Here is a 27928-nt window from a genome sequence, read left to right as displayed (position 1 = left end):
CACTGTTGTTTCCTTCTGAGAATAGTGAGGAGAAGATTGAATTAGCTTCTCATAAGTCGAATAAAAGGGACCTAAAATAGCATGGATATTTTGTTTAGACATGGTAGAGCATTCGCATTTCAACTACTTGAAATTGGTTGTATTGATCAAGGTATTGTAGCATCTATGCTTATTTTTTATCTCTCTCATGTACCTTGAAATTCGCATCCAATTCTAGTGCTTAAAGCTCCTCTATCCAAGCTAATTGAGTTACTAAATGAGAAGATTGGAATGGGACTTTTGGAGCCTCCTTTACCTCCATATTCAAACTAGTGGTTATCAGTGCTTGCCGAAGAAAAATGGAACAAAGGTTTATTCAAGACATGTAACCCCAATAAAAAAAGTGACAATCGAAAATGTAGTGGCTAATCTAATTATATACAAATTTGCAAAAACTTCTACTAGGAGGACTATTTATTCTTTGGGTGATCTATATTCTAATTATGATCAGTTTTAATTGGCTATAAAAAATAGAGATCTTACTATGATGAAAACACCATTGGGTTTGGTGCAAACGTGTACTTCACCACAAAGAGCAATGAATTTTGTTGCTCATATGATGAATGCCATGAATAAGGTTTTGGGGGATTATATATCACAACTTACTATGCCTTTTCTAGATGACATACTGATAAAAGGGTGCATAGAAGAGGACAAAGATGAAGAAATGGATGAAAAGGGATGTAGGAAATTTGTTGTAGAGCACATAGTTGATTGTAAAAGGATCTTGACTAGATTGGAAGAGGTGAATCTCACTCTTTTAGGACATAAAGTCAATCTTTGGGGTAAATGAGGACTTGATTGTGGGTCACATGCGTGGTCCATATGGAAGATGTCCATCTCAACTAAGGTGTATGCTATTGAGAAAATGGATTGATTCCAAACTTTCCACATATTGCAAATGCCCTTCATTGATTGTTGAGAAAATGACAAAATTCAGTGGGATAAAATGCATACAAAGGCAATGAGAAATATAAAAAGGTTTCTGGGAATAGCATCCACATCGAGAAAGATTGATTATACACATGAAATACCTATCATTATTACCGATAATGAGTCTTATATGGATTGGTTGGGCCATTGGATAGGATGATGAAGAGGAAAATAGCTATGTTGTAAGATTTTGAGCTAAAGTGCTAGGTGAATGACAAATAAGGTATTTGTAGATCAAAAGAGAAATGTGGGGAGTGGTTACAACCTTGAAGTGCAATAAATAGTATTTTATTGGGGTGCGAGTTATTGAAGAGATGGATTTCTTATTGCTTCTTGCTATGATCACTTGTTGCACCACTCTTGACATTACTATGTTTCGATGGATTGCCTACATTGAGTCCTTAAATCCAAAGTTTTGACATATAGAAAATAAAGATAATCTAGTGGCTAATATGATTTCAAGAGAAAGGATGAAGAAGTTGAAAGTGCAAAGACAACACTTGACCATGTGTGTTATGTCTCTCTTATTGAAACTTTTTTAGAGGAGTTATAAGAGGGTGAGTGACTGCAAATTGAACAATACTTGAGCACTTTGATGCGAAGGGAAGGGTAAAAAGATTTGAGAAGATTCAAGTTTAAGAGGATATAGAGGTCAAGCCTTGCGGACAAAGGCTACTAATGCTGTATGCAGGTTCTTGTTGGAAGATGTGATGTGTTGATACGGATGTATGGGAAAGTTCACATGTGATAGAGGAGAGTTATGTTGATGAAGCTAGAGATTTCTTCTCTACAATGGGTTTTAAGCTTGCTCTCACATCAGAATACAATCCTGAAGGAAATGGGAAGAGTGAAAGATGTCACCCATTGACTATCAAGGACTTAGCAAAGGCATGCAAAAGGACATTATGGGAGTGGTTAAGGCTACTTCCATATGCTTTGTGAGCTGATCGTACTACTCATAGTGCTACTACAACTTATATTCTTGTACAGTTGATGTATGGGCAAAACCTAATCATGCAGACACAAGAAATTGTTCTTCTCATGAATGTGCATGAGTGTTTTTGGATTGTAGACACTTTTTTTTTTTTGTCTAAACTCATGTATGGTGATGCAAATGCATATGGGGGGCTGAATATAATCCGGTTTATGCCGAGCCCATAGTCTAAGATCTTGGTTTATATACTTATGTACATGCAATTTACAATTGTATTTCAACATATTTGGTTTCTTGTTGCTTCTTTTCAACTTATTCTATGAAGATTCTTCACTATATGTACTATGAGCTATTCTTCCTTGAGTCTCTACAAATTTTGGCCATTCATGCTAAATCCCCCAACTACGTTCTCTTGTAACCATCCAACTTTTACCACACAAGTAAACTAGTTACCAAGAATGTCATGTTAATCATACTATTCATGTGCTACACCATTCACATATATAAGAGCACGGGTGCATGCAAATCAATAAGGCGTCAAGCCACTTGAATGTAAACCCACCCTAAATAAGCCAAAAAGGTGAGGCCCCCCAAAACCAAAACATGCCGCATCCCATTGAGTAATAATCTTGAACAAAAGATGCATTCTTTAGCTACTTAAAGCTATGATACAAAATATTATATTACATATAAGCTTAATGTGAGTCAAGCAAGTGTGCGAAGCATATTTCCTTTTTATATTTTGGATTTCATGGAGCCTTGAAGTATGCATCTTTGAGTGACACTCTTTCACCCTCATTGTCACTATTTGTGAACCCTTCAATTATAACTAGGTCTACTTGATAAAAGTACCAAAATACCCCAATTATATTTTTGAATAGTGTATGATGCATATAGTTCAACTATTGAAATAAATTTATGTAACTCATTTGAAGAAAGCTATATAATTAGGAATTGTTAGATGTCACTATATTGGACCCTTCACCACATTTTTGGAAGATGGAGGTATCATAAAACAAATATAGATAATGAAAACTTAATAAAAACTAGTACCATCAATACATCCTTTTGGGCTTGCATCAATACCATCCTCTAATGAAGAGGCAAGCATGCCACAATGCGATAAATCAATAGATAAGAAGGATCATGTATTTTGTCTCCAAAATACTCTACATCAAACTTGCATCCCAAAATAGGCCAAGAAGCAAGAGGTATCAAAACAATTCACTTAAGTTCACAATGCAAGACAACCAAGTGCATCCTCAAATGTAGAATAGAGAGAGAGATCTATGGATAGGAACCAACCCCTTTTCAAATCATTCCATAATAGTCCAAACCTCATGCATTAGTTCACAACCACAAGTCTTACTTTTCTCCCTATCAACTTGCTTTTTTTGGCATTAACTCCCTTTTCACCATGCAAAATAGAGTGCTTTTGACCATGTCGTTCCCAATATTGTAGGCACCTCCATCCAACCAAAAATTCTTGCAAAATCATGGGTTGCTCCTACTTGTCCACATTACACACAACAAAATATATCTATACAACATGTGATCTCTTTCCCTTTAGGAACACCATGCATCCAAGTCCTCTAACATCACATGTTGTGCCACATGTGTGAATCCATGACTTTCTAAGATACACCATGGATTTGTAACCATTTGTGTAAGAGCCTTTCCCTTAAATGGCAATCCTAATAAGATAGACAACACAACTCAATCTTTATGAGAGTGATATGAGCCATATCTAGATTCATTGTACCATGAATTGAACAAACAACTATATGTTTGGAGAAAATTGTGCAATTGAGTTTATAACCTACACATGTTTAAATGCCACTATGAAACACATGGGAACTTTTGAAATTTTGTTATTAATGGAGAAATTTTCTAACAAGTAACAACGGCATCATAGAGTTAATGATTTGGAGGAGAAAGATATCATATACAATACTATATATTTCATAGGTAAGATGAACTTATATATGACTAATGAAGTTTGAACTAAGAAAGAATTCAATGTAGAACATGGCATGATGCATATACATGACTTGGAAGTATTGTTCATTATGTGTAAAGGCTTCTCACACTAGCTAGAGGTCTTGAGCTAATAGAAACCATACACATTGGGATTAGTTGTTGTTAACCCTAGTGATCCCAGTGCAAGGAAGGCAAAAAAAGAAAAGAAAAGGGAAGCAAAAGAAAATTTTAAAATATAGGGCAAAGTGGAAAAAGGCGGTCCTATAGCAGAAATAAGAGGAAAAAAGGCCAAAAGCACATAGACACCTTAAAAACCCAAGGCGAGTGAAAAATTGGAAGAGGTGCATTTTAAAATGCAAAGGGACCCCTAAATCTTTGAAAAGAGCATAAGGCTCCCTCCTGTGCAATTTGTAAAGAGTAAACATGAATGGATGAAGCCACAACGTAAATAGAAGGGAATAGAAAAGGAGGACCTAAAATGGCCAGTCATGTAAAACAGGGATGGGTGCCCAAAATTGATTAGGGCATGTATAAAAGCCAAAAGTGAATAGAGAAACTCATTCTTGTGTGTGGCCAAAAGTAGCTCTCCTCCTCTTCTTCTTTTTGCTTTTGCTTGCTTATGCTTGTGCTTGAGAGAGTGTGTGAGGGAGTGAGTGTGTGAGGGACTGTGGTGGAGAAGCTCTCCATCTTCTTCTCTTCTCTTCTCTTCTCTTCTCTTCTCTTTTCTTCTCTTCTCTTCTCTTCTCTCGCATGCATGGTGATAAAGCATGGAGCTTGGAGCTTGAGGAACCGAGCTCGCTTGAAGCTTACACTTGGATCGTGGAGCTATTAGAGTACTTGAGGGAGGAGGCAACTCGATCGAGCATGGAGGTAAGCTCACTACACTCATAGGTGTCAGAGTGCATACGACTATGTGAGAGGTTGCCATTGCGCTTGGCTTGAAACACTTTAAACAATAAGTGGTTCATGGGTCTTGGCGGTCGAGCATGAGCTTCCACATTTTGTTTCCATTGCCAAGACTAATGGATTCAATCTTTGAGTGCTTGCATGCTCCGAATTGAGCATTGAGGTATGCTTTTCCTCGAACCGGTATGTGAGGTAGAGAAGGAAGTTTGAAGAGGTATTCGATCTCCTTAGCAAGAAAGTTTTTAAATTTTTTGGATTTAGATAAGTAGGCTGGATTAGTGTATGCATTTGATTGTGATTTGAATGCATTAGGATAAAGAAAAAACAAGAAAAAGAAGGTTATACACAATAGGGTTTTTGTTGTTGTAAACATGCCAAACAGAGAAAAAGAGCATTAACGTGCAATGCTTCAAAAGGAAGAAAGGAGGAAAATCAGAATTGAGTAGAGAAGGGCTCTAATAGGCCAAGAATAGATGGAAGAGTTCATTTGCTCATTTGAGAGTGAGTGTGAGAGCTTGAGAGAGAGAGAGAGAGAGAGAGAGAGAGAGAGAGAGAGAGAGAGAGAGAGAGAGAGAGAGAGAGAGAGAGAGAGAGAGAGAGAGAGAGAGAGAGAGCTACAAGCAAGAGGGGAGATTTTGCTTGGTGATCTTCATCGCAGCGCGTTTTGTCCTTCCAGGTATCTTTTGGATGTTGTTTGATGCTTGTTGATCAGTGTCAGCACCTTCGTTGTAGTCATTAGCAAAGCCATGTAGGATTTCTTAAGATTTTTCATTGCTCTATAACTTGCTGCTGCAATCGAATATGCACCGCAAGGTCCGATTACCCTAATTGGACCATCCGATTTTCATCCATTCGGACACCCTTCTTGCATCCAAGCTACTAGACTCGGACCACCCTATTGGACCGTCCTACTCGAACTTGCCAATTGGACCATATGATGCGGATGATAGTCTCAGACCCAAAACACTTGGCCTTGGATAGTCCCCGACTTGACCACTTAGAGAGAGCCAGAATCAGAGAGTTTGATTTTGGAAATTGGATGATTGAAACTCGGACACCAAAAACAAATTTGAGAGTTGACAAAACCAACATACCCTAGACTAGAGAGAGGCCAACTCGAAGCTAAGCAACACCCTCGTAGGCCCCCAAACATGTCAAAAGGCTCATAGAGCCTCCAAACTTCAAAAATCATGACTTAGCGGCCTATAAAGAGACTGTGAACACAACCTCTCAGACCACCTATCTGAAATGTCTTAAAGGGCCCAAACGAAAATGTTAGAGTGATCACCACCTTCAAGAATAGACGAGAAAAGTGTGTGTTGCACCACATTGTTTTCATCACAGTCACACACTACGTAAATAATCACTTGAAGTGCACCTAGAAAGCTGAAAGCCTAATTTTGCACTGTGCCTAAAAGAAGCACCCCAAAAGCACCTAGGTGCACTTAAAATTGAGAATTGTTTAAAATAACAATGAACTCACACGCAAGATAAGAAAAATTGAACAAATCCACTAATAAAAGAAGACCCTCAGATCTTGTACGCACGATCGAGGATAGTAAGCCTCAAATCAAGCCTCTTGGTTGAGAGAAAAAGGAGTTGACATGATTAGGGACTCAACCTTACTGGAGTTGATCAACTTGATCAACACTCTAGTAGACCCAGGAGACCAACAAAATGTCAGGATCTAGCACCAATTTTGAAAGCGGTGAGCTCGACTTGGGAGATTTCCCAGTCGACATCCAATAAATGAAAAATGTATACGGTTTGCATATCAAAATGGAGCACCACGGTAGATGCTGTGAGGACATCATAGCAGACCTTCAAAGAGAGATGAGACTGGCAAGGAAAGCACTGCAAGGCATAGCCGCCTATAACCAAGAGTAGCAAGATCAAAGGCCGAGGCATGATATATAGAAATGTGAGAGGTCCAACGAGTTTTGGCGCTTGCCAATAGAAGCAGGACATGTCTCAATGCTGAGAGGGAAAGAGCGCTTGAAGCTAACCTCACGTTGAGTGATCTTCTCACGAAGTGACTCATAGATAACACGGTTGTGGAGCAGAGCGGAGTAGCCGTAGCAACTTCATTGCTAACAGGACTAGGTATTACTCCAAATTCAAAAAGCCAAACAAACATACCTGTAGTTGCCAAGCAACTTGATAAAGTATCATCCCGATAACGACCCATATAGTTTTGTAGAGTAGTGCAGGTATGCGAGGAAAACGGCCTAATGGACCCTGCTCATCAACGTGCACATGCTTTTGGTCTTTGCCTCTTGGGAATAAAGGATGGACGTGGTACACTAGTCTAAACAATGCCGAATGGAATAATTTCAATAATCTCAAGAGTCTCTTCATCAAGAGACCGTCTAAGGCAAGGTATGTAGATAACCTTATTGTTCAACTAATGAACGCCAGTCAAAAGGATAAGGAGGATATTCAAAATTATGTCACCCATATGCGGAGTCTCTTTAAGAGAATCCCAGTCACCACGAGTGACCTAGTGAGCAAGCGGTTTCTATCATGTTCATAAGCAGAATCAGGAGTGAAGAGCTTTAAAAGGCCTTGGTGAGCAACTCCCAAACTTTCAAAGGGACATAATAGCTAGGGTCTTTGAAAAAGCCATACGAGTGGACGATCTACTCAGAGAGATAAGCTCAAGGACCACAAGTCGAGATAGTGCAACCTTTAGAACCTCAAAGAGAGCCACGACCACTCTAGCAAGAGATTAAGCTAGAGCACCCAAGAGAAAGGAAAGAATGACTATCAAAGCCCAGAGTTGGTGGACATGAAGCTAGAGTTGGCTAAGCTTCAAGAGATGATGAGAAGGCATGCAAGGCCTCACGCGTGCAATGCGTGCATTGTAGAGGAAATCACATTTCCATCGAGTGCATGGATCCTAGATCCAGACCCTGTGCCAATTGTGGTAGGTTTGGCCATTATGCAAAGCATTATCAATTCCGAAGGCAGTTGCCATACCCACAACCATACAATCAGCCTTACTACCTAGGGAATAGATCGCTACTTTATGGAAGGGGAGCTCCATTAGCTCTTCCAGCACCCAATGATTCAAGGCCAGCTATCTCTAGAATGGACATCAAACCCACAAGGATACCTAGATCACCTAGAACACAATATTAGTGAGTTTGGGAATCTCCCAAATCCCATTTTTTGAATACTTAAAAGGTGGCACCCGGATAACATGCCCATAAGTTTCTCAAAACCATATGATGTGATCTATCATTGGAAAGTTTTTGAAAAATGGAATCTATTGAGCTATAGAGCGCTTGATTTGGAGTTATAGTGTTTAAGATATGACAAATCCAAAGACTTGACCACGTGTCCCAAACTTATGGAAAATTTCCATATTCCCCAATATGGTGTTCTAGACCCTTCGCATCCACCAAGCGATGCTTCAGTGCATTATGTCAAGGAGCCAAATGAGGAAGAGGCATATGTAAAACCTTACGTCTCCTATGACAAAGAGGGTAATCCCATTCTAATGGATTCTAGACCAGTACCGGTGATAACGTTAGGTTGGGAAAGGGGTAGAGGCCTAGAAGGTTAAAACCAAGAATCTATCACATGCGACCACCCATGACACATCTCATCTTGTTGCCCTAAACGAGAACAAGCTAATCGAGAAAAGGCCGACTTGAGATGCCCTAAGTGTGGAATCACTCATTTGTATGTCGAGTATCCTAGGCGAAAACCCATCCACTAGTTTAGCTATTGTGCCATTTGTACCTTTGGGGCTATTTGGAGTCAAGACACTTGATGGGGAGGCCACTCCCATCTCATTGAATGCCATGACCAGGGCGTAGATGAGGTAGGCTGGTATCTCATTACCTAGACCTAACAACCTTGACATAGCCTCCATAATAGGGAAGAGGAGTTGTAGGAGGAGAAGGAAGAGAGCTGAGACAAAAGTCGCACTCAAAACTGATAGTGCCACTACACTATCGAAGGGTAAGTAAGTCATGAATGCAGAAGTAGAAACATATACTCCTAAGATAGTGGAGAAGGGAAGTGCCAAGGTTGGGGAATATCCCGATTCAAGGCACCAATTGGAAGTGGTTGAGAAGGTCAAGGAGTGGGTGAGACATGCCCAAGAGCACTTAAAGAATGTTGATCCCATCCTAGAAGACTAGGTCAACGAGATCTCCAGTGTGAGTACGCTTGTCACACCTACTTGCATAGAATCTAGAGAAGCATCTATACTCCATGTAGCACCAAAAAGACAAAGCCTAGGCGCCACATGCAGGAAGACATCCCAAGAGCAGTGGTGGCAAGAGAGTGTAGAGCATAATGAAAGGCAAGCAGCTAGTAGGTTGCTTGCAATGTTGATATCATCCCCTCTTGTGACTCTGCCAATGGGGGATTTTCTTAGGCAAAGTTCATCATTATGGCGAGAGTTAAAGAAGTGAGTAGAGGGATCTAATGAGCCAAGAGCAGCCGATTTGCACAACCACGACATAGCCACACTGATATCAAGCCTAACAATGATTTCAATGCCCAAGTCCTTGCATGTAAATTCTTGCTAGGATGGCACATATATGCATGCAGTCCTATAAGTGGTAGCATTAGGAGACATCACAAGAAAGGGGATCGTAGACACAGGAGTGGAAGTCAATGTGCTTAGCCATGCAGTCCTATAGGCATGGGGTAGCGCACCGGTGGAGACCGCAAGGTTTAACATCACGCTAGCTAATGGCATGAAATTTGGGCCATTCAGAGTGTTGAAGCACTAGCCCTTGAAAATAGTAGGTGTCCAGCTCTTAGTGAACTTCATGGTTATGAAGGGAGCGGGACTATGACATTCTAGTAGGCTAACCCTAGATGTGGAACGTACGAGTAATCGAAGACTGGGGGTAATGGCCTTATATTCATAGGTAACATGTCAGAGGCAGTAAGAGTCAAGATGGACACCTGGAAGACCACACTGGCAATCAACTTGCATATCATCTCTATCTTGAAGGGAAACTCATAGGCTAGGAATTTATATGGGCCATTAACAAAGTATATTCCCTATCTTGAAGACGAGCGGGATTGGATTCATGTACTGGCCACCATCGACCTGCCATTTTTGGATGAAAAATAGGATTATAAGCAAGTAGCAAGGACAATAGGTGAGTCCCGTAAAGCCACCACATCCTAGCTATTGAATGATAAGAACCCACCTTTAGCTCGACTTTGCATGATGGCCAGAAGCCCTAGCACTCTTGCCCCTTTCCATATTCCTTCTAACAGACATGAGCTCCAAGATATTCTTGAGTACTTGATGAGGGAGCTAGCCGGTAACCCAACTGCCAATCTCAAGCCACTCCAGGAGAAGCAATGAAAAGAGGGTTGAGAACAGAGACCTAAAGTAGTCAGAAAATATAGTGGTTCGGACAGACAACAAGTACGCGGACTGCTATTCCTCGAATGAAGGAAGTAAAGAAGAGGTCAAGATGATAAAATACGACACAAAAGACAGTCAAGTGTTTGAGTAGACTCCAAGTTGTAGAGAACCAATACTTTTAGAATTGAAAAAGGGATCTTCAAAATTGAATGTGATCACACTTGGTTGGATCACTTAGGTGTGATAGACTATGAGCAAGCAAGGCTAATCTAGCCTAGTGTCGCATCTCTCTTCATAACAGAATCAGCCTCAGAGCTGCGACCACAAGGAGAGACTCCCTCCTCTCTAGCTAGGGTTGCAAGTTTAACTTGGAATCGAAAGTAAGCTTTAAGAATGACCTAGAAATACCCCGACCACCTAAAACCAGATGCACCAAGGGGAACTTGTCGCTCCATCTAAGGCGCAGACAGTTGAAGGAGAAAAAGAGGACAACCAAAGGGGTCGGAGGCCGAACAACAAAGAAAGCCCTAGGACCTGCCCAAAGGTTTTACTGCAATATACCCAATATACAAGATTTTCTTGAATTCCTTGTGTATTCTTAGAATCAATTTAATCAATTGCAAGAGGTTCATGTCTAGTTTAACTTCGCAAAGAGAACTTGCTAAATCAAAGTCATGGTAGTTAGCCAAAGCTCTCTTCTCTCACCAAACCATTCCCTCCTTTGGTCTTTGGACCCAGATTTGGTGCCTCTTTGTTAACTTTTGCCTTGTGCCTCTTTGTTAACTTTTGCCTTCTTTCTTGGCAATTCTTTATCCTTCTTGGGATCAACAGGCCTTAGAGGTTCACCTTCCATATCCTTCTTACTATCAATAGGCATTAGAGGTCCACCTTCCATATCAAGATTCAGGACTTGCTTTCACCTAGCATCTTGCTTAGGGTTTTCTTCGACAGGTTTTACATTTCCTTTGTCACCCTCTCTAGTCTTTTGACCTCTTGTTACGGCTCCCTTATCTTATGACAGAATATAGACATGTTTACGGAGTCCTTACAGATGAACTCAAAGGAGTCGATTTGAGAGTCGTAACACATAACATTCCGATCACTCTAGATGCAACACCCGTAAAGCAACAACCTTACCCAATGAATTCGAAGCATACTCATGCCATCCAAAAAGAGAGAAATAAACTATTGAAGGCCCATCGTGATTGTCCTGAAAAAAAACAGAAAAATTCAAGTGTGCATAAACTACAAAAAAGTTAATGATGTAACTAATAGAGACAATTATCCATTGCCCTACACGGAGCACATGCTTGAGAGACAATTATCCATTGTCCTACATAAAGCACATGCTCGAGAGAGTAGAGAGAAAAGAAGTTTACAGTTTCCTCGAGACGGCTTCTCGGGCTAGAACCAGGCTCAGGTGCACCTTGACTATAGACACAAGGCATTCGCCATGGAATGGAGCTGACTAATGCACTTGCCACCTTTCAACGTCTAATGTGCACTATCTTCAAGGACATGCTTAGGTGAGAACTAGAGGTATTTGTTGACAAGCTATGCGTACACTCTAGTTCGAAAAAACACCTAAATATGCTTCCCACAGTCTTTGAATGGTGTAGATGGTATAGTCTCTCTTTAAACCCTTTTAAGTGCTAGTTCTGGATAAAGCACGGATGTATCCTAGGGTACGTGGTGTCCAAGAATGGCATTGCTAGTGACTTCTCCAGAATCAAGGTTATTGTCGGCTTGCCACCACCAAGAAATTATAATCAACTTCAGTGCTGCATAGGACACACAGGCTACTATGGGTGCTTGTTCTTGAACTAGGCATTGATTGCTAGACCACTTTACAAGTTGTTGATCATATTCGAGTGGATCGAGGAGTGCCAACGCACTTATGAGGAATTGAAATAGGCTCTCACTACCACACCAATTCTATGAGCCCCACATTGGAGCATAATATTCCACATGCACATAAATGCATCAAAGTTTATTGTGGAAGTTGTTTTATGCTCTTTTGGTTATGCCTTTCACCTTCTTTGTGGACCATCAAGCTTTATCTTCTAAAATAAACCCTATGCTACATGACACATAGCTAGATGGCTGCTTCTGCTTTTAGAGTTTGACTTCTCTGTGGTTGTATGCAAGGGCAAGCAACATTACATGGCTGATCACGTGTTTTGCATACCCATAGGAGAAGCTATTGGACAGGGGATTGTAGATAACATACCCGATGCACACCTATTTAGCATGTCTAGCAAAAAATACTTGATTAGGGTAAACTTAAAGTCATATTGAGCAGATGACATAGTCTAGATCATCTTAGAAAACGGATTACATGAGAGACCTATCAAAAAGGCCAGGCTAAAGTGCCTTATCCTTAAGACTCAACCCTATGAGTTAATTGCTAGCTAGCTCTATAGATTGGGACATGATGGCTTATTGTGAAGATGCATGTGTGAGCATGAAATGCATGATGTGCTAACTGAAGCACATGTTGGAATCGTTGGAGGGGGCTTCAACAGAGATACCACAACCTCCAAGGTGCTACAATCTTAACTGTGGTGACCACCCTATTTCGTGATGCTACCAAATTTGTAAAGCATTGTGACAAAGTGCCAAAGGACCAAGGTTCCTATTTGTAAAGATAAGATGGATTTGACCCTGATTATAGCATGACAACCCTCTGAAAAATAGAGAATCAACTTCAATGGATTGATCAATCCCACAGCACAATACTCCCAGGCCAAGTACATCATAGTAGCCACTAACTATCTCACAAAAGGTGCCGAAGCTCGAGCCACTAGAAAGAACGATGCTAGGCCTACGACTTAGTTCTTTCGGGAGCATGTGATCTCACGAATTGGCTGCCCCATCGAGCTAGTTAGTGACCAAGGCACACACTTCAAGTGATTGCTCATTTGCTATCTACATTCTTGATCATCCATAGGAAATCATCATCTTACTATCCTCAAGCCAATGGTCAAGCAAAATCCACGGACAAAATCCTAGTGAATGTCCTGACTAACGTGGTCTCTGCCTCGTGTAGCAATTGGGATAATATGCATCGCTATGGGCCTATAGGACAGCCTACAAGATGCCAATGGGACAAACACCCTTCAAGCTAACCTACGTGACCAAATGATCCTGCCAGTAGAGTTTTTTATTCCAAGCTTGAGAGTAACAGTACAAGAGAGATGGGATGGAAATGAGGCATGGACGAAATGTCTAGTAGAGCTAGAATATCTTTCTGAGACCCGACTCTTAGCTACCCATGCAGTAGTCTGTGAAAAAACACAACGCAAGAGTTGGTTTGACAAGCATGTCAAACAATGTGATTTCGAGCAAGGCGACCTTGTGTTACTATACTTTGTGAAGGGTCATAAGCAAAAAATGAAGTTCAGAGAGTTGGGGCCTTTCAAATTTTGCAACATTAGTCGAATCAACAATGTCGAGCTCGATACCTAAGAGGGCGAGGGCATAGGCTTCTTCAATATTGATTGCCTCAAGAAGTACTACCCTCCAACCTATCCATTGCATGAGTCGCCAATGCTACAACTACCTATCACTGTGAGAGTGGCCACTATCACAGAGATTGAGGATAGAGATGAGGAAGCAATACCACCTACTTACTTGAGAATCACAATCATTGCTAAAAAAAATACACATCTTTGATGCGCTTATCGACGATGAGGGAGCTGACTTCAACATCCTTACCCATGAGCTCAAAAATTTTGGGAGGCAGTCCTACCCACTATTGGGAAACTACAAAGTAGCCTCACTATCAAGAATTCAAAGCCTCCCTATGATATTCTAATATGATACCTGACACGAAGGCCATTAGTAGAAAATTGTTACTCGGTCGTGCATTCAAGAAGCAAGCCCATTGCAATGTGTTGACTACGACTCGCAGCACATTCACCTTGTTGTTGGCAGTGTTCGCATAATGAAAAGCTTTCAGCAAGGGCAGCATGGCTCCATCTTAGCCCACAGAGCCACCACTAGGGGAACCTAGTGCACAGTTTGAGGGGAGTCCTGGACAAACCGACCGCAACTTGAAGAAGGCATGATCTAAAACATTGAGCCATGGCTCAAATGGGTACATAAACAACAATCACTGTCACCTAAAAGCCAATCGACACAGGCCCATGATGCTTGAACATCACGCCCTAAGCCTAGGAGACAAAGTTGGTGGTATAGAACCAAAGAAACGACCAAGCCGCAATGGGTGCCTAAAGCCATGTTGCGTGCTCAAGGCTAATATGAAAGCAATAACCAGATTTGGTTGCCTAAGATCATGAGTGGCATGTGCGCCCCTCAATAGCCAACTCCTAGCCCATCTCCAAAACCTTCTAAGCCGCTTAAAACTAAGAAGCTGCTTAAACTGAAGGTCACCAAATCCTTAGCACCTCAAAGGGTCTATCGACCAAAACTGCAGCTTGTTGCCCCTAAACCGACACTCCCAGTGTCCATGTCATTCCACAAACATGTAGTGCAAGCTCGAAGCCCCAAGACAAGCCCCTCACACAATTCGCTGATGAGAGCTCTACTGGCCAATCCACGCACCAGGCATCAATTGCTGAGTTATCTAGCCCAATCAAACCCCAACGTCCCGTAGGCCTTCGACCCTCTTACGAGCATCAATCTATTCTCACTTTGGCCTCCAATTTAGTCGAGAACACAGGGGATGACTTGGACACATGCATTAGACATTTGGATGCCACCTTTGCTATGCTTGTTGTTAGAAGCTACAAGCAGTTGGACTTAGGTCTCCTAGAAAAACCTTAAGCAATTGATGTACACACGATGCCATGAACCTAGAAAGGATCTAAATGCATATTCATTAAAGTTCCCATGGTAGCTGAGGAATTGATCGCCAACAATGAGATTTCTTGAGAGCAAGCTAGAGGAGGAGAGGTTGAAAAGAGAAGAGGAGGAGCAACTCACCCTGGCCATAAGGCTGTCAATTGAGGAGGCATCTCGCCCTCAAGAGCTAACTAAGAGAAGCTTGAGCGAAGAACTAAGATTAAGCACTACTGCAGAAGAGAGGGCTTAAGAACCTATCATGATGGGTAAGGGAAAGACCCCCGTGCACCCACCATCTCCACCCTTGATTGTCACACCTGCCACCACTCAAGAGACCTCAAAAATCCAAGTGGACCAAAGCAACATGGTGGCATGGGTGCAGTACATGTTGAGCTCAAAGTAGCTTGGCTCAGTGCAGAATGGTGGAGCTCCTGTGATAAGGACAATCGATGTTGTAGGGGATGTTGAATCTAGAAAGGACCCAAAGAAGCCCAAAGTAGAAACATCAATGGCATCCATGCTGCAAGCCTTGCTACCAGCAATATGAATATGAACAGGAGCTCCAAGGATAGCTAGAAAAAATGAAAGTGAAAAGGCAGAGCTGGAGATTGAAACCAAGGCATTTGTTGCTTATCAGCTCGAGAAGACGAGGCAGATGATAGTTTATCACAAGTAGTTGAATGACCTAAAGGAGTTAGTAGCAAATAAAAGAAGGCGAAGATGAGAAAGTAAGAAAAAGGCACATAAGAACTTTAGTTGCGAAGGATAGAAGAGTAGGCAAAGGAGCTTGAATTCGAGAAGGTGGAGAATGAAACGAGCTTGGAAATGTATTTTTTAAGTCTCATGCAAGGATAGGACATGAAAGAGGTCCTTGAGCAACTGAAGAAGACCACGAATAAGATCACAGAGAAGGTGAAAAGAGTAAAGACTCAAGCTCATGGTATGAGTTTTCCTTGATCTATAATCGCCTCCAGCCATGAAGAGTACCTCGTTTTGGAGCTCAAGATCTCCGATGTTTCATGAGTTCACAACATACCATGATCCTGCCTTCCTTACAACCTATAATTACCACCATCTCTTGTGAATCCTATTGAAATAGAAGCCAATATCACAGGAAGAGTGTCTGCTACCGCTATACTTTGATATCAATTCCCACATAGATAGTTGTACAATGACTCGCCTCATGCTAAGGGCCACTCTCTTGCCAACATTTAGCATGAGTCTCTTAGAAAATATAAGTGATAGTAGATTCTCAAAATGTAACCATCCCTTCCTATCTACTACTACACTTAATGTAAGGATTGATTAGAAGGGCTACACGATAAGCCTTGCATTCCTTAGCAAATCCCTTGGGCCCCCTCATCAAGCTCCTAAAGAGCATGAGAATGGCATCTAGCTTGTCTCCTCCTACTTGTATCAAAAAGAAAAAAAGAAAGGGAAAGAAAAAAAAATTGAAGAAAAAAAAAGAGAATATGAAAAAAGAAAAAGAATAAATAAAGCCCACTATAATAATCAAAGTGCCACAATCACTGCACCTAAGGGTTCTCAAGTTAGGTGCATTCAGTGGCCTCGGTCGACCGGTTCCATACCTAATCCCTTAGCCCCTTTTGTTGTCCCACTTCATAGTTAAGACTCATCAAGGGCAAGACACACTTAAGGAGCTCACTTTCCTATGGTTAGACATGTCTTCCTAAGCTACAAACACCCCACCTCCCCTTTGTACGAACTAGATCCTCGAGTATGAAACAACACTCTAACCTTGACCTAACTTCCAGTTCTACTGCCACACGAATACAATGCACTGCATGACAAGGTAAACACACCTATACAATACACATTTTCCTTTCCAAGAGAATTCGACTAATTGCGACAACGCATCAAGTTTGGAGGCCTCATTACTCACTCAATCCACTCCCGATCTCCATAACCTCAACCATTTTTATATGCTTCTTCTCCAGGGTTTGACACTGGACTAGGAGGGAAATAATGTTAACCATAGCGATCCTAGTGCAAGGAAGACAAAAAAAAAATAAATAAATAAAATACAAAGCAAAGTTAACAAAAGCAAACCGATAACAAAAATTTTAAAAAAAGTGCCAAAAATATAAATATACCTTAAAATCCCAAGCTAAGCGCAAAAATAAAAGAGACGCATTTAAAATCCAAAGGCGCCCCTAAATCTTTGTAAAAGAACGCCAGGCTACCTCTTATGCAATTTGTAAAGAGTAAATGGACATGGATAAAGCCACACTGTAAATAGAAAGAAATAGGAAAATATAACCTAAGCTAAAATGGCCGATCATGTAAAAAAAGATAGATGCGAAAAAAAAATTAAAATATATATAAAAGTCCGAAAGCGAATAGAGAAGCTCATTCTTATGTGTGGCCAAAAGTACATCTTCTTTATCTTACTCTTGTTTGCTTGTGATTATGCTTGAGAAAGAGAGTATGAGAGTATTAAGAACTGAGTGTGTGTGAGTGAGGGACTATGATGGAGAAGCTCTCCATCTTCTCTTCTCTTCTTCTCTTCTGACCTCTCCTCTTGTCTCACGTGTACGTGATGATGGAGCATGGAGCTTAGAGCTTACGGATCAAACTCGCTTAAAGCTTACACTTGGATTGTGAAGCTACCAAAGTGCTTAAGGAGGCAACTGGATTGAGCATGGAGATAAACTCACTACACTCGCATGTGTGAGCACGTAGAGCTATGTGAAAGGTAGTCATTGCACTTGGGATTGAAATGCTTGAAATACTTGAAACAATAAGCAACCCATGAATCTTGGCAATTGAGTATAAGCTCCCACAGTTGTGAATGTTGAAAGGCATGATATGCTTTGTAAATTGACACCCTTACATTCACAATATTGCACAATTTATCTATTCACTTATATAAATACACAAATATTTCTTTTTAGAAGGGAAGCGAAAGAAATATAAATAACCATGATAATAAATATAAATAGCCTTTAACTGTTATCAAAGAATAAGACAAAGCATAATGTAAAGTTGCATTTTATGACATGGAACCCTTCCATCTCCACTAACGGTTTTCTTAAGAGAGATGCATAGTAGATATTGTTGGTCCCACACAACTCCATTCTTGAGCTTGTTGTAGAATATGCATCATATATGCATGCATTCACCCCTCACTTGCCATTGCAAGATTCACTACAATTGGATTTGAGCTCATGGAAGGTAAACATGAAGTGACCTAATACATTGGTTTCTAATGTAAGATATTAATGTTTCCCTCAAATTTAGCATTAAAAATTTTCAAGGTGGGTACTTAAGTATCCAATGTTGAAACTTTGAATCTATTGTTTGATTCTCGTGGATATAATATTATTAAAAAATTTCAACTTATTCCTATTGCATCTTCATTATGGTTCACTTCCCTTGTAAGGGAATCACACACACACACACACACACACACACACACACACACACACACACACACATACGCACACACACACACACACACACACACACACGATTATGTAACCATAGAAAAAGCAATCTTAGATGGACTAATAAAGGCTAAGAGCAAAAAGACCTTAGATGGAGTGAACAAAGCATATTGCAAGGATAAGTTGGCTATTTCCTCATAATCAAAAGGTGAAAAAGGGAAGAAAACTTTCATTCCATGAACACAATGGAGGATGAAATTGTTAATCAATATTCTTTCTTGGAATACAAAATTGCACAACCTAAATTTCTCTTAAACAAGAAAACACAATTTTTGATCCCATAGGTAATACACGCTTCATAATGTCTTCAAAATTTGAACAATTTAGCACATCAAATGTACAAAAGTATCACTATAGCTACCCTATGCCAAGCCAAAAACTTATCCACACAACTTGAACCTCAAAGCACAATAGTGTATATTTGCAAATATGAAATAACCAAGGGTGAAAGAGTCCAAAGTAATGGTATGGTTGATTTGTGTTGAGCACCAAAAACTAAATCTAAACCTCAAGCAAATTAGTTGGTGAGATTCAAAGATGCTTGGCTTTGGATTACCCTAAGTGACAAAGAAATTGCATTAGCTTTTTCATTCTTAATGAACAAAGATCTTAATCAAGTCATGGGCACACTTGTTAATGAGGTTTCAAGAACACAAGTGGAAATCAATTGCACAATTACTTGCTCATGATTTTGTATTCGTGGCTCTTATTTGCTTCAAGATAGAAGCTATATTTTACTTAGTGCAATTTGTAGGACCCAATTTTACAAATATTTTGCAATGTTATTTACTAGTTTCAATGACTTTTTTTCACACATTTACAAAGGTCAACATTCTTTAGAGTACTTTCAATGGGAGATCATGTTAGCATTGTTTTCTAATATAAATTTTACATTGAACACTTGCGCTACAAATAGATAATACAAGTTGACTTCCCAAGCTCAATATAACAATGAAGGGCAACATGTCACATATGCCTCTTGCACACCTTTCAAGATTGTTGGTTTAATGTACCTAGCACTTCCATCACTTTCCCACATTGACTCCCATGATTAAATCGGCCAAGGATAATGCTAGGCTTAGGTTGACAAAGCATTATGGAACTTTTTGCTTTTATAGTTCTAAGCAAAATTTGGAAAGGTTATCCTTCTCTTCTTAAGCATGATCCACACAACTCTAATTATAGGTTCGTGGCTACCTCAACTCAATTATCCATGTAGTTAAACCTTAATATAACCATTGTGGGAGCCTCAAACAATGCATTTGGGACTACCACCAAACCATGCAGAGACATATGAGTAATGATAACTTAGGTAGCCTTTAGTTTTAGTGCATAACTTGGAAAGGTGGTCCTTTTCATCTTGATCATGGCCTAGAGAGCTCTAACTATAGGCTCATGGCTAGCTTCATTACCTTAAAAAAGCACATGTAGCACAATCTCATACTTGTATAAGACAAACAAGTGACAACTTTGGCATACAGACAAACACTGTAGTGAGATCTACCTTCGTACTTGAGGTCCGTTATCATTGTTTTAAAATAAGTGATTTAGTTGCATAATACCACCCATCAACTGGATGCCAATGATAGAAGGACACCCATTCATGAAGCCTGTAGGATCAAAAAGAATATTCATGATTTCAAACCTGCAACTTGAGGCTCACTACTCAACTGGATAGGTATTGCTCTTCCAAGATGAAGCTTGCAACTTAAAGGTTACTAGTCATGTGGGTTGGTATTGCTCTTCCAAGATGTGGGTTCATATTGCAGTTGGCCCATTTGACAACATTTATTACCCGCTTATCCATAGCTTGTATCCTCTTAGGGGAGTTAGTAAGTCTATAATAACTAAAAGAATCGATCTCCAAAGGCGATCATTCAAGCCTGCAACCTTGAAGATTACTAGATAAGCACAGACTAAGAGGCCTTGCAGATGATATACACCAGAAATTTATTTTTTGCGACTCTGCTATTACTTCCCTTCAGGTAAGAGGTTTCCTTCCAGAAAGAAAATGGTGACGTTCGGGAGAGAATCGTCTGCTCTCGCTTACCCTGTTTTGGGAGAAAGTCGTCTAATTCCTTTGGAAAAGAACCTAACCTCGCTACCTTGACCATCCCACAGAAGAGATTTCTGTTATGAAAACCTATCCTCCCCCGTCAATAGAGCTAGTAGAGATTCACCGAAATTACTCTACACGCAACGTGGCTGCCATGAGACCAGAGAGACTATGAACATCTTATCCAAATAAAGCCTACTGACGTAATGAGAGAGCATTCAATTACACATCAGGGAATATTAGAAACCACGCCCTCCCAAGGACAAGGGTTGTATGGCTATTGTTACATGAGAGAGATGGCCATTCAATACGAGCATTATGTTGATACCTTGTGGACTTCACTAGGTGCAATCAATTCATCATAATCACCGACTATAACCTGTGGTCAGATAGTGAAAATATCAGTCTCTCTCTCTCTCTCTCTCTCTCTCTCTCTCTCTCTCTCTCTCTCTGTCGTGAAGAAGTTTGAATTAGTGAACTGATATATTTACAAAGGGCCTTTTCAGTGACCAAACAAACTCAAAGACAGGTAGAAAACAACACATGGAGCCAAAAGGCTACAATATCTCGTCGGCCAGCTTCACACTCTTGTTTTTCTTTATTGTGAAGAGTATGCACACTAGCCACGACACAAGACAGGGTCACGGAAGAGACCGCTTGTTGACACCAAGAAACTAAACATATCTGGACAAGATATCAGCATGCTGAATAAGATCAAGCTGCCACTGAAGAAGTCCCTTAAGCTTCGCACCATGATGCTGGATGCCTGAGGCAGCATAAAAAATGTACGCATTGCAAGTGACCCAAACATGCCAAGAACCCCACAATCTCTCTCTATTTTTGGATTAGATAGGCCACACAAGTGGACAAGTCAATAAACCATTTGAATGCAAATGTGACAGCCCAACTACACCATTGGAGTGGATGTTTGCAGAACTGTACCACATTGCTTTCTCAAGGTCACAACGTACTAAGCCTACCAAAACTTAAACTACATTTCAGTTTAAGTTTGTCCTTACGACGTAGATGTCTCACTAACACACCAGCCTCTATGCATCTCACTATCACACCATTTCTATAGACAATCTAGTAGCAATTTTGGCTTACAAAAATATGCTGCACAAAGACACACATATAATGTTCCTAAAGTTGTTTGCGGGCTGAAATTGGCCACAAGCACCATTGCCCATACCATAGGCAAGTCCAAAAGAAATTGCGTGAACAAACGAATTGATCCTCTGGACCCAAAGAAAAGAGAGGTTTTTGTAAATGCATATGCTTGTGATTTCACAACTTGGAAGCATGGAACACTTCAGCAAGAGGTGGAATTCTGCAAACAGTCAATGTCACATGGAACGCACTTGTGAATGAGAAATCTAGGGCTCAATGCTTGGACAAATGAGTAGTCTTAATGGGCTCTACTTGAGAATGAAGACAGATGGACCATGCTCTGATGCACAAATATAATCAACCTGATCTACGTGGAAAGGATTACACATGTGATGCATATGGCAGTTATTTCATGGTAATAGACCAAGGACCCCAAGGATGCAATGGATGTAAAAAAGGCAAAAATGTTGAGAAGTTATGCCAGTTAGGCTTGGGGGGTCAGTTGGTGTCAATTTTGACCTTGGGATAGTTATTTGGCCAATAAGTGTCAATCGTGATACTAGGGACTACCATTGATTAATTAATTAATGTCAGTCTAAGAGTCAAGAGAGGTTGGGGACCACTCCAGGTTGCAAGTGGCCTAGCCAATTTAATTATGTATGGGCATATTTAATTTTGGGCAAGGTCCAAAGGGCTGAAATTAATTTACAGGATCATTTAAATTTAAAAATTAATTAAATGGATAAATAATGTTGAACAATGGATTAAGAAGATTGCCACTTGGCAAAAATGCCCATGCAAAGTGAAAAAACGTTTTTGGGAGTTGGGTCTCAACCATTCAGTTACTTTATAGCTTGGGGGAGAGAGAGAGAGAGAGAGAGAGAGAGAGAGAGAGAGAGAAAGAAAAAAAGAAAGTTATATTAACGTCTTCTAAAGACCAAAACTGGCCGATGAGACAAACTGTGATGCAACTGATGAGGTCCAGCTATCCAAAATAAAAGTGCTGAATGAAAAGCTAAAAACTGGAAACTGAAAATACGGTGCTGTGAGTGTGATAAGTGTCGTGTATGTGTATGTGCGTATGTAGCTCTGGTACTCCACAGAGAGAGAGAGAGAGAGAGAGAGAGAGAGAGAGAGAGAGAGAGGATGCACCCCAGCCACATAAAGTTCTGGATAAAGGTAACCTGCTTCGGGTTTGGATTCCTGTGGCAATGACTGGGTAGAGGCACATCCCAAAAAAGGTAAAAAGGTTGATGCTGGCCTAGCAGCTACTGGGCCTAATGTTTCACAAGGTTCCATGGGCACGTATATGCGCAGGAAAGAAATGCTGTCTTCAGAGCACGTTGCGCGTACTATGGTTCCTTCTGCTCCCCGTAATCAGTCTGCTAGGAAAGTATATACCGACGGTCCAAAGGGCCCACCTGCTAAGTTGGCTTTTGATACTCGAGGGAATGTGATTACGCCATGGGATCGTCGTTATCCCCGTTCCATCCCCAAGACAGTGGATATTCCGTGTACATCTAAAGCTAGCCGTCACAACTCTTTTGCCGTATTAGCTGATTTTTTGGATGAGGGTGTCCTTGATATTCTAGCAGAAAAGGTTAAATCGAGGCAAGTGGTGCCTCGTTCCTGATTTTCTTTTTCAATCCACATGAAGATAGCCACGTGGAATGTGCGAGGCATTTGTTCTCGCCCTAAGCAACATGCCATGTGGACTGTATTGCATGAGAATCAGTGGGATGTCTTGTGTGCGGTAGAGCACAAGAGTCACGGTGAAGCAAGAAAAGTTGTGGATTGCCATGGGTTTCGCCTATTTTATGCAGGGACACCCGCCGGGCATTATTCTGGTGTGCTTATAATTGTACATGAGAAATATCAACCGGTTCTTATTAAAAATAATGTACATGGCCGCTTTGTGGTGGTTGAAGTTTTATTTGAAGGAGAAATCTTATGGTTGCTGGGCCTATATGCTCCGAATGATCCTTTATCCCGTCGGGATCTTTGGAATACCTTGAAGACCTCCTTGTCACTTGGCAGACGGGGTTTTTTTATGGGGGATTTTAATATATGTGTTGATTCTTCACAATCCACTTCAGGGCATTTGATGATGGACGCTCCAGAAAGTCGGGTGTGGAATCTGTTTGCTCTTACCGTGCTTAAGCAAGATCTATGGTCCTGGCTACACCCTTCTTCTACAGGGTTTACTTTCCATTCGGCGCAGTATGCCACTACATGGTCGCGGTTGGACCGAATGTACATCATACAGGATGATGATTTTCTTCATGAGATGCTGGAAATGACAATCTTGCAGCAATATGCCTTGTCGGACCATTTCCCTCTCCAGCTTGAGATACTTGCACAACCCATTGCACCTTTTATGCAACTGCTGGATAGTCTCCCTTTACATTTAAACTCCTCTTATTTGAAGCATTCGCTCTTTCGAGGCTATATGCAGCAATTGATTGATAGATTTCTATTGGACTTCGCCTCTGAGGGCACTACTTCCTTTGAACGATTGCTCTCTAATGTGCAGCGGATAGCTCAGCAGTATGGGATCCACCATGTCTCTCTTTTTCGGCAGCGTTGACACACAGCGGAGGACTTACTGGCTTTGGTTCGTTCTCTGCTGGTAGATACTCCAGATGATGAATTTCTGTTGTCACTGACAATGCGTTTGGCTGCTCTTATTAAAGAGTTTCAGCTGAAATCTTATCAATAGGCCAAGTTACAAAAGTTGACTGAGAATTTGCAAGATAGTGCTTGTCAAACTCATACGTTCTTTCGCGCGCTGCATGCCTCTCTGGCTCGAGAAAATATGACTAGACTCCAGAATTCAGAGGGTCAAATGGTCACGGACACTCAGACTATTGTTAACATGTGCAGGAATTATTTTCTGGAGCTTCTTGGTTCTTCTCAGTCACCTTCTAACTAGGTTACGCATGCACGTTCAGTCTTCTATGATCTGGTCCGACATAAGGTTCCACTTGATATGCAAACTACTTTGGAGTCTGATATTTGTGAGGAGAAGGTTATGGATGTTTTGTTGCGCCTGCCTAAGGATAAAAATCATTGACGGCTACCCAACTGGTGAAGCCATTGACGGCTATGTTTCAGCAGGTTTGGGAAACAGGGTTCATGCCTTCCTCATGGAAAGAAGGGCTTATCAAATTGCTTCCAACGGTTCCTTCGCCGTAAATGTTGCAACATTGGAGACCAATCTCTTTGATGGGTTCGATGTATAAAATCTTTTCCAAAGTGCTGGCGAATCGGCTCCACAAACATCTTCCGGCCATTGTGCATCCTCTTCAACATGGTTTCATTAAGGGCCGCAACATTCTGCATAATATCTTAAATGTGCAAATGGCTATTGACTATGCAAGGCACTCTAGTCAGGAAGTGGTATTAATCCAATTGAATCTGGAAAAAGCGTTTGACTATTTAGACTGGTCTTTCATTGCAGAACTTATGTCTACAATGGGCTTTGCCACACGGATGTCCCGCTTGATCTACACCATTAGTGCAGCGGCCTCTTCGCGAGTTATGCTAAATGGTGGTGTTACAGAGCCCTTTGTCCTGGCACGTTCTGTGAGACAGGGTTGTCCTTTGACCCCTCTCTTCTTTGCCCTGGCCACTCATTCGGTTCTGTCGATGTAATCCTCTATGGCAGCTTCTGCTCAGTCGGCTGGATTGTCTCTTCCTTTTGGTCAGCACTTCGTTAGTCAATCTTTGGCAGATGACAGTTTTATGATTTTACGTGCGAACAAGGACAATATTCGCAAGGCATTAGATGTCTGGACGCTCTTTGGTCAGGCTTCTGGTCTTCGTATCAATACTTTCAAATCGGCCCTTCTCAGTTGTACGGAGTCCGATTTACAGTCATTGGGCTGGCAGGGACACGTTGTGCCCCGTGGTTCCATTGTCAGGCATCTTGGATACCCTTTGGGTTTTGATGTTTTGGTCAAAACAACTACTACAGTGGATGCCCTTCCATGTTCGCCTCAAAGTTGCTCAAACAATTATGCTGTCAATGCTCACATATTTCTTACCATTGTTGCCTTGGACTCCAACTACTTTGAATGCTCTCACCCGGCCCATTCATTTCATGTTATGGAAAAAGGATTCATTGCATGCCGGTATTTCGTGGATTTCGTGGTCGCATACATGTACCCCCAAACGCCTGGGTGGTGGGGCTATTTTGGATGCCGAAACTCATATGCTGGCACTTCGTTGGTCTCTTTTTCGTGCCATGTGTGTGGAGCATTATCCGTGGCCGCTATAGCCCGTTATTTTCTTGAGGACCGCGGGCGTCTGCATGGGAATACACAAATTCGAGGCTCCTGGTGGCATGTGCTTAATGCAGACTCTCGGTTTTCGAGTCCTTCCCCATCTCTGCTTGTTCATTTGGTCAACTCCTGGCAATTGGTTCTTCAGAAGGCGCATTGGTCTCCAGTGGAGGACCGCGTAAATACTAACTCTTTTCAACTGGAATTGTTGGCAGCCTCGAGATTACTTTCATGGAAAGGCAAACATGAGCTTAGGCCAAAATTTAACCGCATGGCCCGTTTGGGCTTGACTCCGGTTGCGGATGCCACCCTTGCCAGTCGTAATGTCTTCATATCGTTTCGTACTGCCAGGAGGGTTTTCCAAATCCCTCGTAGATACCATGATTTATGGGAACAACTTTTGTTAGTGCTCCAGAGCAGGCAACCCTTTCCTGCCCTTGCTGTGGATCGCCCTTGGCAGGACTGGGTCCTTGCAGGTTGGTTGAATTTGGAAAAAGCCTCCGCTAACCAGGTGTACCATCTTCCGATTAAAGATCATCAATGGCTGATTACTAAAGCTAATACTGTATGGGGGTTGCGGAAATCTCAGTCATGGTGGAAGGCAACTGTGATGGAGGGCTGGGTGAACAAGACACCTTTCAAATGCAAGGTCTTTCTTTGGAGGGTAATGATTGGTGGTCTTCCTCTTGTCTCGGCCCTTTCCAAGCGTCGAATCTCTAACAGCAATTGTTTCTTCTGCACCACTACTGTGGAATCGGCCCATCACCGATTTATCTCTTGCCCTCTCGCTAAGAAAATCTGGTCGCTTTTGTCAGCGGTTTGGCGAGCTGTGGGTGGTTCTCAATGAGCCCTTTCAATTGGGCTTTTATACGCCCAAAATACCCCGCACCGGCACAGTTGCATATGAAGACCTTGTTCCATTTTCTCAGATACTGGGGATGTTGGCATAGTTGGACTACTCGGAATGCCTTTCTTTTTGATTCGGCCTCTAATGTTTCGGGACACATTGCCAATCTTAAAGGCCTCTTGCTTGGCAAATAGATCTCCTTCGGCACTCTGACTTGCTCCCTCGGGAAGACTTGCTTCCCTGGCTTAGGGCAATTTCCTCTGTGTCTTTGCCATGACTTGTGTATCTCAGTCCGTGTTTTGTACTGACAAGTTCACACACGGTGGCTTAGAGCCATCGTGTATCTTGTAATCATGTAACTTTGTACCTTTTTTCGTAATTAATACAATTATCTTTTACGAAAAGAGAGAGAGAAAGAGAGAGAGAGAGAGCTCCTGATCCATTTTCTGATCAAAGAATGGCAATTTGTTGCAAAAGACAGCCATTTGGAGACCTCAACATGCAGGGGACAATAGGAGTCACCTTCCACGGGCTAGCAAGAGCATTGTTAATCAGGTAATAGCTTTTGGAGGTGCCTGGCAATAGGTGACTGCATTAAATGCAAGTTGGAGAAGGCAAAATGCAGATTTTAGGGTTTTCTCGCAAAGAAAATCAGATTTATCTCTCTTGCGTTCTCTCACATTTCTTAATCCAATCTCAAGAGATCTCGGCATTTCTCAGACGTTTTGAGTAAATCGCAGCCAAACGTGGTGGACAACACACAGAGATCTCTGATGTAAATCCTAAACTTTTGCAGAAATCAAAGTTTGACAACCACCTCGAGACCCGTGCCAATTGGTGAAGGCATCGTATACACAATTCAATACTTGAAATTTGTGTAATTGTCAAGGAATTCAAATGCTAGCGCATTCATTGTAATTAGAGGTGGCATTTGGCTAGTTGGTGGTTCCATTTGTGCAGGTCCTAGGCAATCAAGTTAAAGAAATACCAAAAGGGGTACTAGTTATGGGGCCTTACTACCCTTTCCGAGAAGGAAGGCTAGTTTCAAAGATCATACTAACATTACTCCTATACCATCTCCTCAAGGATGTCGGGGTGGCTTCTCTCTCGAGGTGGAGTCGCATTCTAGTGCTCATGTTGTCTTGGATCTCAAGAATCTTTTGCTCTTTCTCCTTACCTCTTTTGACTCCTCTTTCTTCATCCCTTTTTGGGCCTGAGAGAGG

The 27928-nt window shown here is 41.4% G+C and overlaps 1 protein-coding gene across 2 annotated transcripts in view; it reads right to left on the bottom strand.

Moving 5' to 3' along the window:
* Positions 1-19244: 19244 nt before the first annotated feature.
* OWL1 (DNAJ heat shock N-terminal domain-containing protein) overlaps positions 19245-27928 on the bottom strand; it is a 176299-nt gene continuing 167615 nt past the window's right edge. Inside the window, exons 13-14 of one of the 2 annotated variants that reach the window (XM_087689716.1) lie at positions 20794-20844; positions 19245-20614 (exon numbers count right to left, since the gene is read on the bottom strand). In XM_087689716.1, the coding sequence (XP_087545842.1) occupies positions 20600-20614; positions 20794-20844 (66 nt within the window). In that variant the 3' untranslated portion in view covers positions 19245-20599. Of the gene's footprint in view, positions 20615-20643; positions 20845-27928 lie in introns of those variants that run through there. The other variant, XM_087689717.1, reaches the window with a different exon arrangement.

The sequence above is a fragment of the Lygodium microphyllum genome, chromosome 12 (assembly GCF_053477565.2).
Source record: "Lygodium microphyllum isolate KBCC chromosome 12, Lygodium_microphyllum_v1.1.10, whole genome shotgun sequence".
NCBI lineage: Eukaryota > Viridiplantae > Streptophyta > Polypodiopsida > Schizaeales > Lygodiaceae > Lygodium > Lygodium microphyllum.
The sequence above is the reverse complement of the archived record's forward strand: the minus strand, read 5'-3'. Positions and strand labels throughout refer to the sequence as shown.